This window comes from Lotus japonicus, chromosome 6, assembly GCF_012489685.1.
Source record: "Lotus japonicus ecotype B-129 chromosome 6, LjGifu_v1.2".
Lineage (NCBI taxonomy): Eukaryota > Viridiplantae > Streptophyta > Magnoliopsida > Fabales > Fabaceae > Lotus > Lotus japonicus.
Window position 1 is genome coordinate 20,101,875 of NC_080046.1, and position 16,147 is coordinate 20,118,021.

Sequence of the window (16,147 nt, forward strand, 5' to 3'; positions counted from 1 at the left end):
CCAAGCCCTCGCGAATTCCTCATGCAAACCCTGGATCCACCGAAGACTCGCAGGCAAAGAAACAGCTTGATCATCGAAGAGGGCTTTATTACGAGCTGACCAAATGCCCCACAGAGCTGCTAACATCAAGTTCTCGTGATCTCCAACAAAGTGCTCAATCCAAGCTCGAGGATTCCCCCCAGCAAAACCTGGACTCCTCCTGTTCACACCAAGGCCGTGCCAAATTTGTCTAGCAAAGAAGCAATCCCGCAGACAATGCAAAGTTGTTTCCGGGTACAGACGACAATGCCCACACACAGGGGACTCCGCCATGCGACGCCGGAAGCGCAAGGCATTCGTAGGAAGTACATCCCGCACCACCAACCAAGCTAGGAAGCACACCTTAAATGGAGCCCGAAGCTTCCATATCCAACTCCAAGTTAAATCAGAGTTCAGATCGTCTCCCTGAGGCTCCGGTCCCCCCGCTACATTAAGCAACCACCTGTACCCCGATTTCGCTGTATAGGTTCCTGACATATCTCCAAGCCAAACTCGTTGATCTGGGATAGCACCATTCATCCAAGCTGGGATTTTTTCAATGGCTTCCCTCACATGATCTGGAAGGACAGTGAAGAGTCTATCTAAGCGCCATCCCCCTCCATCCTCAATGACATCCTTTAAGTTAGCATTTAGATCATGGATGTCCACTGCAAGAACCGTATCACACAACTTAACATTCCCAACCCATTCCTCATACCAGAAAGAGGTTTCCCCATTACCCAGCCTGAAACCAAAGCCTTCCCGGAGAGCTGCCACCGTCTTCCCCACTGCTTTCCAAACCACAGATCCCCCAGTAAAATGAGCATTCAGGAGGCCACCCTGAACCCCATACTTCCCCGCCACCAACTCGACCCAAGGCTTGGCCGTATTCGTTACCATTTGTGCCACATTTTTTCCAAGGAGAGCCACATTATGTTGTCGTGCCTGTCGTAGCCCAAGGCCACCCTTACTCCGAGGTTGAGCTATCTTATCCCAACCTACGAGATGCAAACCTCTCTCACTTGTACCTTTCCAAACAAACTTACGAATTGTAGCATCTATCTTATCGCAGATGGACTGGGGTACCCATAGATGTTGCATACAATATGTGGGCATAGAAGAGAGAACCGATTGGGCCAACGTCAATCTCCCAGCCCTATTCAAAAGACGACTCTTCCAGGAAGCAATTCTCCCACTGACCCTGTCAACCATAAACTGAAAATCTCTAGCAATGGCTCTCTTATGAAAGATAGGAAACCCCAAATACTTTCCAATGTCCGGAGCAAAGTTGACTCCCGTAATGCTCACCACCTGATCTTTGAACGTGCTCCCAAGGCTTGGTTGCCCCATCACCCGGGATTTCATCAAACTTACCCTCAACCCAGACGCAGAACAGAAGCGCATGAGCACATCCCTCATGACCTGGACCTGCTCAACCGTGGCTCGAGTAAACAGGAGGAGGTCATCTGCAAACATTAGGTGAGATAGCTGGAGAGTGGAACCCTTGACAGTTACTGGCGCCCATCTCTTATCCTGCACCTCCTCAGTGATTAGCATACTTAGTCTCTCCATGCACAGGACAAAGAGGTAGGGGGAGAGGGGATCTCCCTGGCGAAGACCTCGTTTGGGGCTAAAGGCTTGTAATCTATCCCCATTCCACAGGATAGAGAGACGAACAGAAGTCACGGTAAACATGATGAGTTCAATGCAATGTTCCGGGAACCCAAAACCCCTTAGAGTGTCCTCAAGGAATCGCCAATCCACTCGATCATAGGCTTTTTCCAGATCCAATTTAAAAATCAAATCCCCTACACGCCTCTTAGTCTTGAGCATAGAGTGAACAACCTCCTGAAGAATAATTGCATTGTCCGTGGTGCCTCTCCAAGGGATAAAACTACTTTGGAATGGGCTAATGAGGTTGTTCATAAGGGGCCTTATACGATTCACCAACAGCTTGGAGACCAATTTGTGGATGACGTTGCATAGGCTAATCGGTCTCAATTCCTTGAAAGATCTAGGGTTATCCACCTTCGGAATTAACACTATCATAGTTTCTGCCATACTAGGATCAAAATGCCGGTTGACAAATGCCTCACACACAAAATGGAATACCGAGTCTCCCACTACATCCCAATATTCCTTGTAAAAGCAGGCTTGAAAACCGTCAGGCCCCGGGGCCTTATACGAGCCCATCTGATAAATAGCAAGAGAAACCTCCTCCTTTGTTACCGGACGCGTGAGCTCCCTGGCCGCGGCCGTAGGAATCCCCAGGGACCTGGTTGTGTGGGCACTTGCCAGATCAACATCCTCTCTAGCGGCAAACAACCCCTGGAAAAAGTGTTGAGCCTCCGCCTTAAGGGTCTCTCCATCAGTGCACCAGGTACCATCCGCGAGCTCCATGCCCTGGATGTGACTTCTCCTACGACGAACAACAGTTTGAGCATGGAAAAAAGCAGTATTTCTATCCCCAAACTTTACCCATTTCTCCCTTGATTTTTGAAACCATAGCATCTCCTCCTGGGTTAGAATCGCGTCCTGTTCCCGCAGTAAGTCCTTGAGTCTAAGTGTGAGAATAGCGGAGTCCACCACCTCAAGGCGTCGTTGCACCTGCCGGATTTGTTCTGCCACGCGCCTCTTTCTCCTAAATATATTCCCAAACACTTCTCTATTAAACTTCAGGGAATCATCTCGAACATGCCCTAGGGAGGACGTAATCACCGGCATCCCCTTCTGCCAAGCATCATTCACCACCTTCGCAAACTGTGGGTGTTGCATCCATGCGGCCTCAAACCTATAAGGTTTATAGTTAATCGGAGCGGGACTGGGGCAGCAACGAAGGAAAAGCGGGCTATGATCAGAGTGCATGCGCGGTAAGATCTCCACCGACCCTTCCGGGAAGCTTAGCCTCCAATCTAAGTTAGCCAATGCCCTGTCAAGTTTTCTGTGCAGCGAAGGACGCCCTTGGACCTGTCTGTACCATGTAAAGTCCAGCCCAAAGGTGCCAATGTCTAGTAGGCCACATGCCTCATAGTTATCGATGAAGGATCGAGCCCGAGAGGCCAAGAACACACCCCCTCGCTGCTCGTCCGCCGTTGCTATGTCGTTGAAGTCACCCAACAGAGTCCAGGATCCATCAATCATTCTTGAAACGTCCCTAAGATGAGCCCAAAGCACTTGTCTCACCGTCGGGATCAGGGACGCATACACCCCTGTGCACACCCAACTTCCAGACGGGAAACTGAATTTTAGTGTCACCGCCTGGGCATGAGTGGCCAAAATCTCAGCAGTCACCGGAAGGGTAGTGATCCCTAAAGCCCATATGCCACCAGCATGCCCTTGCGCTTCTACTACGGCAAGAGCACTATACCCTAACCGGGTCCAAAAAGTTGATAAGCTACGGAACTGGACATGAGTCTCCGTGATGAAGCACACATCCGGTCTGAATTTCCTCACCACCTCCTTAATATTCCTCTTACAAGCAGCGTTTGCTGCTCCTCGCACATTCCATGCTAGGATGTTTAAGCTGGTTGTATTCATCATTAAAACCAACTTAAGAGAAGCGATGCAAGCAAGCTTTAATGCTGGTTAGGTGGCTTCGCATGAAACACCCCACCTCCCTGCATTTGATCCTCATGCCTCTGTAAAACCTCCATGAAGTTTGATGAGCCAATGGCATGCACAAGCTCTGAATTAGTTGAGCCCAATAATTTTCCACCATTTCCCAAGTCTCGAGCACCAGAGAGTATGCCTTGAGGGTGCACGCTTCCTTGGTCCAGTTTCCGCGTGGTGTCTTTACCCTTGAACATGGTAGAGGACCCACCCTTCCCTGGCCCACTCTTGTTCTTCACGGAATCCCCAATTTTCCTTTTTTTCTGAGTTAAAGTGGAATCTTCGCTGGGCCCCACAACATTGGCACTAAAAATTGGGAAAGTCTTGGAAGATAGCGCAATCTGCTCCCCCTCTCTCATCTGCACGTGCTGGCGCTGATTACTTGGGGGAATATTCCCCTTTGGCGGCGCACCAGATCCCAGGGAAGTGGGGGCATTTGACTTTTTCTTCTTTTTGTATTTCACCGTTAGCCAATCCCCTGCCACCTCAAGCACAGCGGGGTCCACCTCCTTAACTCCACCCTCCTTTGAAGCCTGAGGATCCGCAACAACCACAATTGTGGGATCGATTCCATCCGGTTTCTTAGGGGTTTCCTCAACTGGAATTGCCTGTTGAGTCGGCGCTAGGGTTTCTGTAGTCACGGCAGCCGTTGATGTAATCCTCTCCACCACCTCAGGTTGTTTCGGCGGCGGGGAGCTTGCTGCTGCAGGCGGCTTCTGGCACTCCCTACCTCGATGCCCATAGCACCCACACTTGGGACATATGATATGCAAACCCTCATACTCCACCTTGTACCAATAGCCATCGAATCAGAATTTTCCTACCACCGGTTCGGTCAGATTAATCTCCACACAAATTCTTGCAAACCTGCCTCGCTCTGCATTCAGCGTGTTCCTATCAACCTTTATAGGTTTCCCTATCAGCTTAGCCAATGACAAAAGGAAGCTCTCATTATAGTAGGTCACATTCAAGCCCGGTATGCGAATCCAAGCCAATGTCGTTGTGATTTGTGCTACTGGACAAATGAAAGATCTGTTCCAGGTTGCAACAGCTAGATAATGATCAAAAATCATCCATGGACCCCCGTCAATCACCTTCCTCTTGTCCTCTTCCTGGTCAAACTTCACCAAGAAAAATCCATTATCAACATCTAGTAGAGCAAAGTCCCCTGACAGCCGCCAAAGATTACTAAGTTTGGTCTTCATAATTCGATATCCCAGTCGCTTCCCCAGTAGATTCACCACTAGCGCATCCTTCCAAGGCGAGCACATACCCTCGATAACTGATCTGTCAACAAAGAGTTTCGGCAACTGTCGATCACCATTCACATAAGCCACTGTCATCTTCCCTGTCTTCCATAGATCCTCCACCTCCCTGACCGGAGTCTGTTGCGCACTTCCCATAAGAGTATCCCGGAACGAGGGCGGGCTCTCCCTCCCCATCGGCGGCGGTTGGCCGCTATCAAGTCCGTGCAAAGTAGCCTCCCCAGCGGGAGAGTCGCTCTCAATATCCATAGCTATTGTTCTTATCGCACACTACGTTCCTTTACTTTAATTTGAATTGCTCAATTTTTTCTGTTCCGTTTCCAGTTCTGAAACTGCGGAAGGATCATTGTCGTATCCTTGCAAATGGAGAAATTTAACTGCAATAATAGAAAAAATATTAAGACTAAAACTGAGCAATTCAAATTAAAGTAAAGGAACTAAATTAATCACCCATTGGTAAAAGTAAGTGGATTAATTTGAAATGCATTTAACCATTTTTTTATTGCATCGGAAAGATAAATTAACTCTCTTAACTTTCCCCTCCTTAACTCATATGTCTCACAGCTCTTACCCTTCGTGTTATATAAAAGTATTTTTAACAAATATTGATTTTATTTTTCCAGTAAGATAATAATTATTATTTTTGAAAGGCCGGGAACAAATATTAAAATTACTAGAGTAGATCAAATGAAGATAATTGTAAAAAAATACAATTAAATACATAATTTCGTAATTATTTATCAAATATATATGTGATATTACTATATTATTAGCACACAAAAAATAGACGTGATATTATGCAATACAAATGGTTGAAAAAAATTATAAATGAAAAATTTAAATGAGATTAAAAAATGCGATAGCATAAAAATGAAATACTTGATTTGATTAAAAAAAAAACGAATAGGCCACTTTCAGATCTCACATAGGTGAAGGAGGAGAGTAATTGGGGGTTTAATTTACTGAAATCTTCAAAAACTTGTCGAAGATTGTGAGAAGATATGTTCCGAAATTATATGAGATTTTACTAAATAAATATCAGGAAAATAATCATCACAGTAATATAATATTCTAAAATACATTTGAGATATTTGTTTCAAATTTAAAATATTTAAGATACAAAAGATATGTTTCCTAATTAATTATACTGTTCAGATATAAATAAATGAAGGAACCTCAAGTTTTCTATATATATTTGTGGTATTCTTCTCCTTTGTTATATTCATTTGTTTGTCATTCACCTTAATTGTTTTTAGTTTGATATCTTTGCTTCTGTTTGACGATGGCTTGCGTTCCTGAAAGCATTTGTGTTCATTTAACACTGGGTGCTTGCCCATGTGCCAAGAGCATCATAGCCTGTTCCTCCAACAATCCGGTTGAGGATGATGATTCAAGAGAAAAACAACAACATCGTAGAGCTGAAGAGATATCACATGCAGCAGCAGTAGTGGAATCCCCTGAATTGATGCTTTGTGATGATCCATGGAAGATAAAGAAGAAGCTGACACAGAGTGATCTTGGTTACTTGAGTAGACTCTTGATTCCCAAAGACTTGGCTGAGGACTTAGTGCTTCCTGTGTTGACTCGTGATGCCCAAATGCAGGTTTATACTGAAAACGGAACTAAAATCTTGATTTGGGACGTGGACACCCAATCCTCACATTACTTGGTTTTCAAGCTTTGGAATTCTTCTGGAAGTTATGTTTTCATTGACAATTGGACTAAAGATTTTGTCAAAAGAAGGGGTTTGAAGAAAGGTGATGAAATTAAGCTTCATTGGGATCCAAACAAGAACTGCTTCAATTTTTCAGTTCATTATTCGTCTAATTAGTGCAATTTCCTTTATTTTCTTTTTTAATTATGCATGGGTACTAGTCTTCTTTTGTTTTCATTGCAAAGACATTTGTTAGTTAGTTGATTTCCAGTTCTTAGTACTTACCACTCCATTATAAGTATATTAATTCTAGTTTGTTTTTGTGTTTTCACTTAATTGTGTCTTCTTTACGGTGTTTAGAAAATCAAGGCAGAACAGGGTTCAGAGGAGAATTAAACACCTTCGTTTGGAAGTGAATATACAGCAAACTAGTTAAAGATAACTGCAATCTGCAATCTTTAATTTCTAGTAAAATCTCCATTTGATAGAGAAATTTTATTTTGGATTATTTATCAATATTCGTTAGTTATAAAAAAAATATTATAGTTGAACGAATATCCGTGTAATACTGTTTACATTTTTTTAAACAAAATATTTACACTTATTTACTTTCATTTTATTATTTAGAATCAATATTTTTAATATTTAATATACTTTATAACCGAAATGAAATAAAATTTATGCGTTGAATTATTTAAAAATAATTATTTGAAAATAAAATAATAAACGATCTTAATGAAAATCAAATCCATGTACAAAAAAAATCAAATTCAGTTATTATTCATATAAAAATAAATTGACAAAACAAAATGAGAGGGGTACAGCATAATATCTCTGTTAAATCTCAATCCGAGAAAAATTTTAAAAAATTGATATGTAATATTATGAGGATTTTTTTTCGTTAACAAAAAACTATGATTTATCTTGGGTTCAGAGGAATATTTTCTTCGCATTTTTAAAAGTGGGGTTAAGAGAAGATGGAGTGAAGTGTATATTTTGAGCATGAATAGGGTTTAGTGTAACTCAAATAAACCTTAAGGGTTAAATGTATTTTACCCTACATTTTATTATTTACTATCTACCTACCACTAAGTTAAATAACATAAAAAAGTTACTTAACTCTAAATTAGCTTGGCAACGTGCACAGACAAATCTACTCTTGCTTTTTTTATTATCTTGCTCTCCAACGGTAAAAAGTCCATATTCCAGTTGCTCTCAAATGCTTTCATTTAGCAATTACCGTTGGATGTGGCCTATATATTAATGCTGTAATTGCTTGAATTGTAGCGAAAATTAACTTAATGTGGAAAATATGTTTAAGTTATTTTCCCTTTATAAATAACATTTGTAAACAACGTCTAAAAAAATAAAGATGGCATTGTATGAAGTATAATCCTTCAAAACCCCCAACCCAACCCTAAAAAGCAATAGGCAATAATGTTACAAAAAGCACATTCCCATGAAAAAGATCTATAGTTTCTTCTTCCCTCCATATCCGTCTGTGTCTATGCAGAGTCATAACCTACATATACCAACACAAGTTCACCCTTCCCAGTTTTATAATCTAAAGGTCAAGAATGAAGCATCATAAAAGGAAAAGAATATTCATGGCCCCATATAGGTTCCCACAAAAACACTATCTCCTACTGGTGGCAGCCTTGCCTTTGCTTAAATCAGCAAGTTCCTCAATAAGTTTCTTCTCATCGCTGCTCAGTCTTTTAGGGATTTCAACTTGCACTCGGACCAATTGATCGCCCCTCATATTCTTTTTATTCAGCACCGGAACACCTTTCTTAGCCATAACAAGTGTTGAGCTTGGTTGAGTACCAGCTGGGATTTTCAAATCCACCATGCCGTCTACCGTAGGAACCTTAATTGTAGTCCCCAAGATAGCATCAATGTAAGACACCTTACATGTGTATAAAATGTTGTTGTCTTCTCGTTTAAGCACAGGATCTGGAATAACTTCAAGAACAACAAAGAGGTCACCGGGAGAACCGCCACGCCTTCCGGCATTGCCTTCATTTCGGACCCTTAAACGGCTACCGGAATCCACACCAGCAGGGACCTTGAGACTTATACGCTTTGTTCTCCTCACTCGCCCGTCTCCAGAACATGTACTGCAAGGTGTTGAAGTTTCTCCAGTCCCATTGCAAGAAGAGCAGGTCATAGACTGCTGAAAGATACCTAATGGAGTCCTTGTTGATGACACAACCCGGCCCTGACCACCACAAGTGCTACACCTGGATGATTTGGTCCCTGGTTTAGCTCCTGTACCATTGCATGTTCCGCAGTTCTCTAATCGCCTAATCTCTATCTCCTTCTCCACTCCAAAAACAGCTTCTTTGAAGTTCAATAGTAGACTGTAATACTCATCTTCACCATCAACTGCCCCATTCCAAGAACCTCTACCGCCCATGCCACCACTATTCATGCCCTCAAACAGTGTCTCAAAGAGGTCAAAAGGACTGGTGAAATCCTGACAACACAGATTATTCTATTTTAAGAAAGGAATATTTGATAAGAAATTAAAATTATCCATCATCTTTAGAGGTAACTTACCCCCATACCCATTCCTTGACCTTTAAGCCCAGCCTCTCCATATCTGTCGTATATGGACCGTTTCTCATCATCTGATAGGACCTGCAAAAGAATTTATGTTACAGAAGATCATGACTAGAGAATAATTGGGGCAAGCTGCGTTCAATAAGATTAGTTTTACCTCATATGCATTACTAATGTCCTTAAACTTTTGTTCTGCACCAGGTTCTCTGCAGCATAAAGAACAATCAATGCAATAAGCAACATTAATCTCATGATTGTGACTAGAGAATCATGCAGCTAGAATAATTAATTATGTGATGTGAAGAGGTGCCTAGACAGAGGATTTTATCTGATAAGCAGTTTAGGAGTATACATATTTTTTTTTTTTTACAAAGGACAAGCTACAAGCATTACATCTATAATACATCCAAAATCCAAATCACTTTGTCCATAGCAACAGTAAAATAAAGGCTTAATCCAGTTTTTGGTCCCTAGCCTTTGCCATAAATACGGCTTTAGTCCCTCGCCGGAGTAAAGGTGGGGATTGATCCCCAGTTTTTTGCAAAATAGTTGGCTTTGGTCCCTCCAGCCGTTTAGGTCAACGCCGGACCTCCGGGAAGCTCATGTGGCATTGCCACGTCAATTAATGAGCTTAGGTGGATTTTTTATTTTTTTAATTATTAATTATTTTAAAAACTGAAATTAATAATTAAATATTTAAATTAGTAACAAAATCATATCATCTTCTTCATCATTATCAACATCAACATCATCTTCAACACATAAATCATCATAAAAAAAAACCCAGATTTGCAAGGTGTGATTTTCATAAATATACCAAGCATCATATCATCTATTTTATATCTTCAGCATCATATCATCAGCATCATAAAACTCATTTTCTCTTCTCCACCAATAGATCTGTCTCTCCTCTTCTCCACCCACAAACCCATTTTCTCAAAACTCATCACCATCACCTTCTCCTCTTCGTCCAGAACCCTCGCCAAATTTCCAGATCTGGAAGATTTGGGCTTCGAATCTGAGGTGGCTCCGAATCTCGTGAGCTTGCTGCATTGGATGATTGGAGTAGTTTTCTATTGGATGCCTTGCAAGTAATGAGGGAGGTAGTTTATGCTGATGTAGACGGGGAAATTGGAAGGCAGATTTTGAGTTGGTGGTGCTCAATGGAATGCTCATGTGCTGGATATGGGAGTCTTATGTATCCTATTTGCTACATGATGCTCTTGCTAGTCCTATTGTATGAAATGCTTAATGAAGAGGGATGATGAATTAGTGCAGGTTTTCTACTGTGTTTTTCTCTATGGGTGTTGAAGAGAAAATGAGTTTTGTGGGTGGAGAAGAGAAAAGACAGATCTGGGTTTTGAGAAAATGGAGATGTTATACTGTGCAGTATTTACTACTTTGATTTTTTTTTTTAACTAAATGAATGATTTAATTAGATTAAGAATTAATTAGGAAGTAGGGATTTAAGGGTTTTAATTATGGTATTTCTCTAGAATTTAAATGAAAAAAAAAAAGCCACCTAAGCTCATTAATTGACGTGGCAATGCCACATGGGCTTCCCGGAGCTCCGGGGTTGACCCAAACGGCCGGAGGGATTAAAGCCAACTATTTTGCAAAAAACTGGGGACCAATCCCCACCTTTACTCCGGCGAGGGACTAAAGCCATATTTATGACAAAGGTTAGGGACCAAAAACTGGATTAAGCCTAAAATAAAAGAGTTGAATAGTATCATATAAAAGAAGTGGGAACAAAGCAAAGGAAGGGTATAAAAAAGTAGATTATGTAATATGAGAAAGAGGGAAAAACTCACTTGTTCACATCTGGGTGATAATTCCGGGCAAGCTTCCGATAAGCTGAAATGTCCAGAGATAGAAAAATATTAAATTGCAATGATGTAACAGGTAATTAACCCACAGAAAAATCACAAAATTAAGTAAATCAAACAGAGGATCTGGTTAATAATAACTCCTTGATTGCAACAGTGAATCATTAGCCCTAATAATTGATTCTTCCATCCACTAATTATAAACTTCATTTGAAAACCTACCCAAAGTCCCTTACCAGAAAAAATGATATGGATGTTTAGTCAGAATTTGTGGAGTTGAAAATTTTCCTACAGTATCTTAGAACAAAATTCTTGTTTAAATTTGATTTATTAGTCTACACAAAAACGTCATCATGGCTAACAGTCCCAAAGAGCAAACAAAGGCACCAAGAGTTCAACTAATTTAAAAATATTAAATTTTCTGATTGGAAAGCTAACCTCCATGTCTTTTTTTTGTAAGAAAAATAAACCACTCAGCAACTGGCATAAGCTCTTTTAATATAAGTCACTAATTAAAATCTGACACATCTGATCAACATTATTACTCTAGATTCCATCCCAAGGTTGGCAGACTTCTCTGACATTTTTAAATTTCAGATTTTGTTCTCACTTCTCAGCAGTCAGTAGTTATCTTCTATGCTACAAATATGTTTTAGGTTAACCTTATTGAGTATTAGTATCTGAATTTCCCAATGATAAGAAAGCATCAAGAGGCATGAAAGGGATAGTCATTTGGTAGTTAACAGACTAAACCTTAATGTGGTGATCAATTTCCATTACCCAGAGACCACAGCTATACAAAAAAATTGTCATTTATTAAGTAATACAGCAATCAATTAGTATATAAAAACATAGTTATTAAAATCGTACAATTCGCAATTCGAATCTTTCAATACAAGTCATCAAGCCAATCAGTACTATGCAATGAATCACAAATGACTTAGAATCATGCGATACAGACATGAACAATGAGATTCAAATGTTGATATGAAACACATGATTCAACGATTTGTAGTTTCTTTTCTTTCTTTTTTTCATTTCACCAATTGTCATCAAACAATTGAAAAGTATCCATCACCAACAATAACAACAAAAACCACCACCACCGAAATCTTTTCCCAATAGATGGAGTCAGCTACATAGATCAAATGATGTCAAATCAATAAACCTTGTTTAGCTATTTAATGTTATGTTTCATTTTCTAAAATAGCAACTTGGCACAACCACTCAATCACTTGCTCACAAAGGAACTTTCACATAATAGCTTGCTCACTCCACGCATACCTTATTTTGCTATACTCTTGCCCTATTCATATTTCGACATGTAAGGGATGTCAATGCGCTTTAGAGGCAGAGCAGCCACCATCCGTGACAAGAGTTCTGTAGTGAAGCACATTAGCGTCGCAGCCTGAACCGCAGTATCGCGGGCGCTATAGCTGCGCGATTGTGTTTAGGGTTTTTAATCCCTATTTTACCCTTAAAAGATGTCGTTAGGTTAAAATTTAAGGGTGAAATGGGGTTTTCAGTTATAAAAATTTGGGGATACACTCTCCCGCTTCTTCCCCCTGATTTCTCGCGTTCTCCCTTCTGCTCAATCTCCAAGCCATCAATCTGGCTTCTTCCTCACTCCCGCGATTTGTGACCACTAACCAGGCTCCAGCCACCATCCGACGACCTCCATATCCCTTCTCACGTTCTCACTCCAGATTGCTATTTTCCCCTGTCAGTCTTTGGCTTTGCTCTGTTTCTGTAATTCTGTTTTATTTCTGTTAGCTTTTCCCTTAGCTCCATCCACCCTTTCTCTTGTTTCATAGTTTTTATTTATCTTATTCACAAATTCCAACAGCCTCCTCTTCCTTTGTTTTGTTTTTGTTAATTTATTTAATGATTTAATCTTTCATTGTTTCACTCGTATGCTTTGCTTGAAAGACCCATGACATTTTATTATTATGAATGTCATTAATTTTGAGTACTTTTTATCATTTTTCATCATTTATATGCATATAGTATAGATTATAATAGAAAATCAACATAGCGAGTAGAATAAAAATCAACATAGTGTCCATCCTGCTAAACGTTATACCGCTAGTGTTTTGGGGTCAGCTGCTATCCGGGATTGACAACACTGCTTGTGACATATAACTTGGAGTTTGCATGTGAAGGCTTATGCTTAAGTGGTTTCGTCAATTCCTAATTTGAAATTGCTAAATCAAACACTACTCATCATTTTTAATCAGTGTTGTCAAATAGCGGCTATAGCGGCCGCGACCCGCTATAGCGTAGCGGAAATTTGGCCCGCCGCAATCGCTACGCCGCGACATCGCGGCCACCGCGACAAACGCGATTGCGGCGCAACTCGCAATAACGCCGCGATGGGCAAAGCGGAAATATCGGGTGGGAGTTAATTTCATGCGTGATTTGAGGGAATTTTCAATAATGGCACCGCTTGGAGAATGTAATACCACCGACTGATTTAATTGGATGCCAATTAGTGGAAGAAAATGGCACCGCTTGGAGAATGATGCCACCAACTGATTTTTCTAAAATGGCACCGCTTGGAGAATGTAATGCCACTTCTTTTTTTCACACTCTATTTTCTTTTCTTTCCTTTTCTTTTTTCCTTCCTTCTTTCTTCAAATTTCCAGACTGTTTTCTTTCTTTTTCTTTTTTCATTTGTTCGCTATTCACAATTCAAACTTTCAGAATTCAGAATCTGTTTTTATGTTTTTTCACTCTGCTTTCTTTCCTTATCTCTTTCACATTTTCTTTCTCTTTCTCTTTTCACTTGTTCGTTATTCACAATTATCTGTTTTTTTTTTTCACTCTGCTCTCTTTCCTTATCTCTTTCACTTCGTTTTTTCTCCACAGTTCCGGTTTCTGTTTTTCATTTATTCACCCTCTGTTTTCTGCTTTTTATTCTGTCTCTGTATTTTATTTCGTTCTTCTTTTGTGACAAGCTATTTTTGTATAATATTTTACTTATTTTAACCGCTATGCGGTTACCGCTATTTGCCCGCGACGCTATCCGCTAAATGAAATAGCGGATTTTGGCCTCGCCGCGATTTTCCGCGATCGCGATTTGACAACACTGTTTTTAATATGTATTTAATTGTTTTTCATTATACTTCTGAATCTAACAATTCAACACGATATACGATAATACAATTCACGATTCGAATCTCAATTTGATAACTATGTATTAAAATAATAAAATTGCACACATCAATTGATGATGATGGAGGCATAATCATTATTAGCTAGAAAAGGAAGGGGCCACGGAAAAATACCACTCTTAATTTCAGATTTGCTAGCATTTTTCGATACCCCAAGGGTGGAATAGAAATCCTGTGAATTGGCACATATTAAACACCAGTCAATACACATGATGTCATATAATTTAGATATGTACCGAATACCGTTGTAATGCACAAGTGAATAGAAAAAACCAAAATGGATTTCATCGTTTGCTTAGAAATGTACGAGTAATCAAACTTACTGCATCGGCTCTAACTATCAACCTTGAACCCCTGCGACGATGCAAAGTTTGAGATGAACCGGCATCAAATAGTGCATGCAGGGAATCCCGGGAAAAAATGCTTGAACTGCGAGCAGCCATAAAGCTTACCCTGCTTGTGACGCTGCAAGAAAAAATAACTTGATTCAATTACACTGCCAAGCACACTGACATGATGAACTATACTGAAAAAAATTGTGTGTATCAATTGTGTAAGCAGTTCCTGAAGATTAATACTTAAAAGACATAAAGGGTAAAAAAATAGCCCCAAGTTTCAGAGACTTTCGACTTCGAGTCTATTCCAGACAATAAAACTACTGTGGCTAGCAATTAAAGTATAAAAAATGATGGATAAAACTTATAAAAAATGTTAATATAGCTCTTTATCATATGCAAGAGCATGAAAATATATTTATGAAGAAAGAATTAATGATAGGACTGACTTGTGAGTGGATGATGCAATCTTGGCCATGGCAGTGGATCTCACAAGAAGCTGAGGACGAATCCCCCATTGAGTAGCTGGAGTACTACCAAAAGGTACAATTGCCATCTAATTTATTCCCAGGTAGACAATATGCCACTCAATATAAATTCCCTTGATAAAATTCTGCTACCTGCAATTAAGAAAACAAAAAAACAAAGCAGCAAAAACCAATTTTTGAGATGCTAACGATACAGAGAAACAGCACTAGGAATGAAAGAAGCAATTACTAGATAGAAATGACAAAAAATAAAGACCAGCATCGACGATATATACTCTAATATATAATAAACGAATGAATTAACATAAGTATTTTCGTGATAATTCATAGAAATGACAAGAATTGAATAGAAAGAGAGACCTGGTGGTGGTTGTGGTGGTGGTTGGAGAGAAGAGAAGGGAAGTGAAATGAGAATTGGGGATGAGGAAGAAGGAACAGTGTTTTATGTTGTTGGAACTAAGTGAAGCTCTCTAATCGCTCTACTTGGTAGAATGAAAGAGAACCTGGTGGACGAGTTTTCCTCTATCTTTTTAAGTTCTCTCTCTATTCTATTGCGCTGCTTCTAGAACCCTAATGCCCCTTCTCTTGCCTTGATTTTTCATTTTTTGTCAATGGAATTTTTATGCTAAAATTAAATAAAAATACATTTTATTCTTCACTAGCATGTTTCACATCGTTTCAATACATTTTTCTAATATGTGTAGTATTTTCTGGAAAAAAAAATATATATATATATATACTAGTGTTTTTTACCCGCGCGTTCCACGGGGAATACATCTATTATATTTGATAGGTCAATTAATACTTTGATCATTAAAAATATAATAAACAACAGATTAAATAGAAGAGTATGAAATGATGAGCAAAGTGGACAAAAAATCTTAAATTAAAATTCTTGTTGCATAGATTGAACTTCGTACAATTGAATAACTAATAAAAAAATTGGTTAACCAAATCTCAAATTATGCAAAACATATTAGGGGATGTGGTTTAATGATGGCTAATAAACAATAGCTGATTTAATCTACAATGAAAAAAAGAGAAAAGATTCTTTATGTACGTGATTATGCGAGTTCATTTTTTACACAATAAAATAAACTAAGTTTGACCCATATCAACATGAAGTCGTTTTACATTCTTCATGAGCCTAAAGACAATAACACAAATTATAGATATGAAGAATCACCAATAAAGCATTCATAACTGTAACA

At 39.5% G+C, this 16,147-nt stretch overlaps 3 protein-coding genes across 3 annotated transcripts; 1 reads left to right on the forward strand and 2 right to left on the reverse strand.

Annotated features, from left to right (window-relative positions):
• Positions 1-3,593: 3,593 nt before the first annotated feature.
• LOC130725066 (uncharacterized) lies at positions 3,594-5,141 on the reverse strand. Its single transcript, XM_057576325.1, has 2 exons — positions 4,495-5,141; positions 3,594-4,353 (listed from the first exon to the last, which is right to left on the reverse strand). The coding sequence occupies exons 1-2, from the start codon at positions 5,139-5,141 to the stop codon at positions 3,594-3,596; spliced, it is 1,407 nt and encodes a 468-aa protein (XP_057432308.1).
• Positions 5,142-6,174: 1,033 nt separating this feature from the next.
• On the forward strand, positions 6,175-6,723 carry LOC130725067 (B3 domain-containing protein At2g33720-like). The gene has a single exon (XM_057576326.1). The coding sequence runs from the start codon at positions 6,175-6,177 to the stop codon at positions 6,721-6,723; it is 549 nt and encodes a 182-aa protein (XP_057432309.1).
• A 1,182-nt stretch (positions 6,724-7,905) lies between these two features.
• Positions 7,906-15,477, reverse strand: LOC130722489 (chaperone protein dnaJ A6, chloroplastic-like). The gene is made up of 8 exons (XM_057573233.1): positions 15,297-15,477; positions 14,898-15,068; positions 14,437-14,578; positions 14,228-14,285; positions 10,926-10,968; positions 9,269-9,317; positions 9,109-9,189; positions 7,906-9,025 (listed from the first exon to the last, which is right to left on the reverse strand). Exons 2-8 carry the CDS (start codon positions 15,002-15,004, stop codon positions 8,183-8,185), a joined length of 1,323 nt encoding a protein of 440 aa, XP_057429216.1. The 5' UTR covers positions 15,005-15,068; positions 15,297-15,477; the 3' UTR covers positions 7,906-8,182.
• Positions 15,478-16,147: the final 670 nt, after the last annotated feature.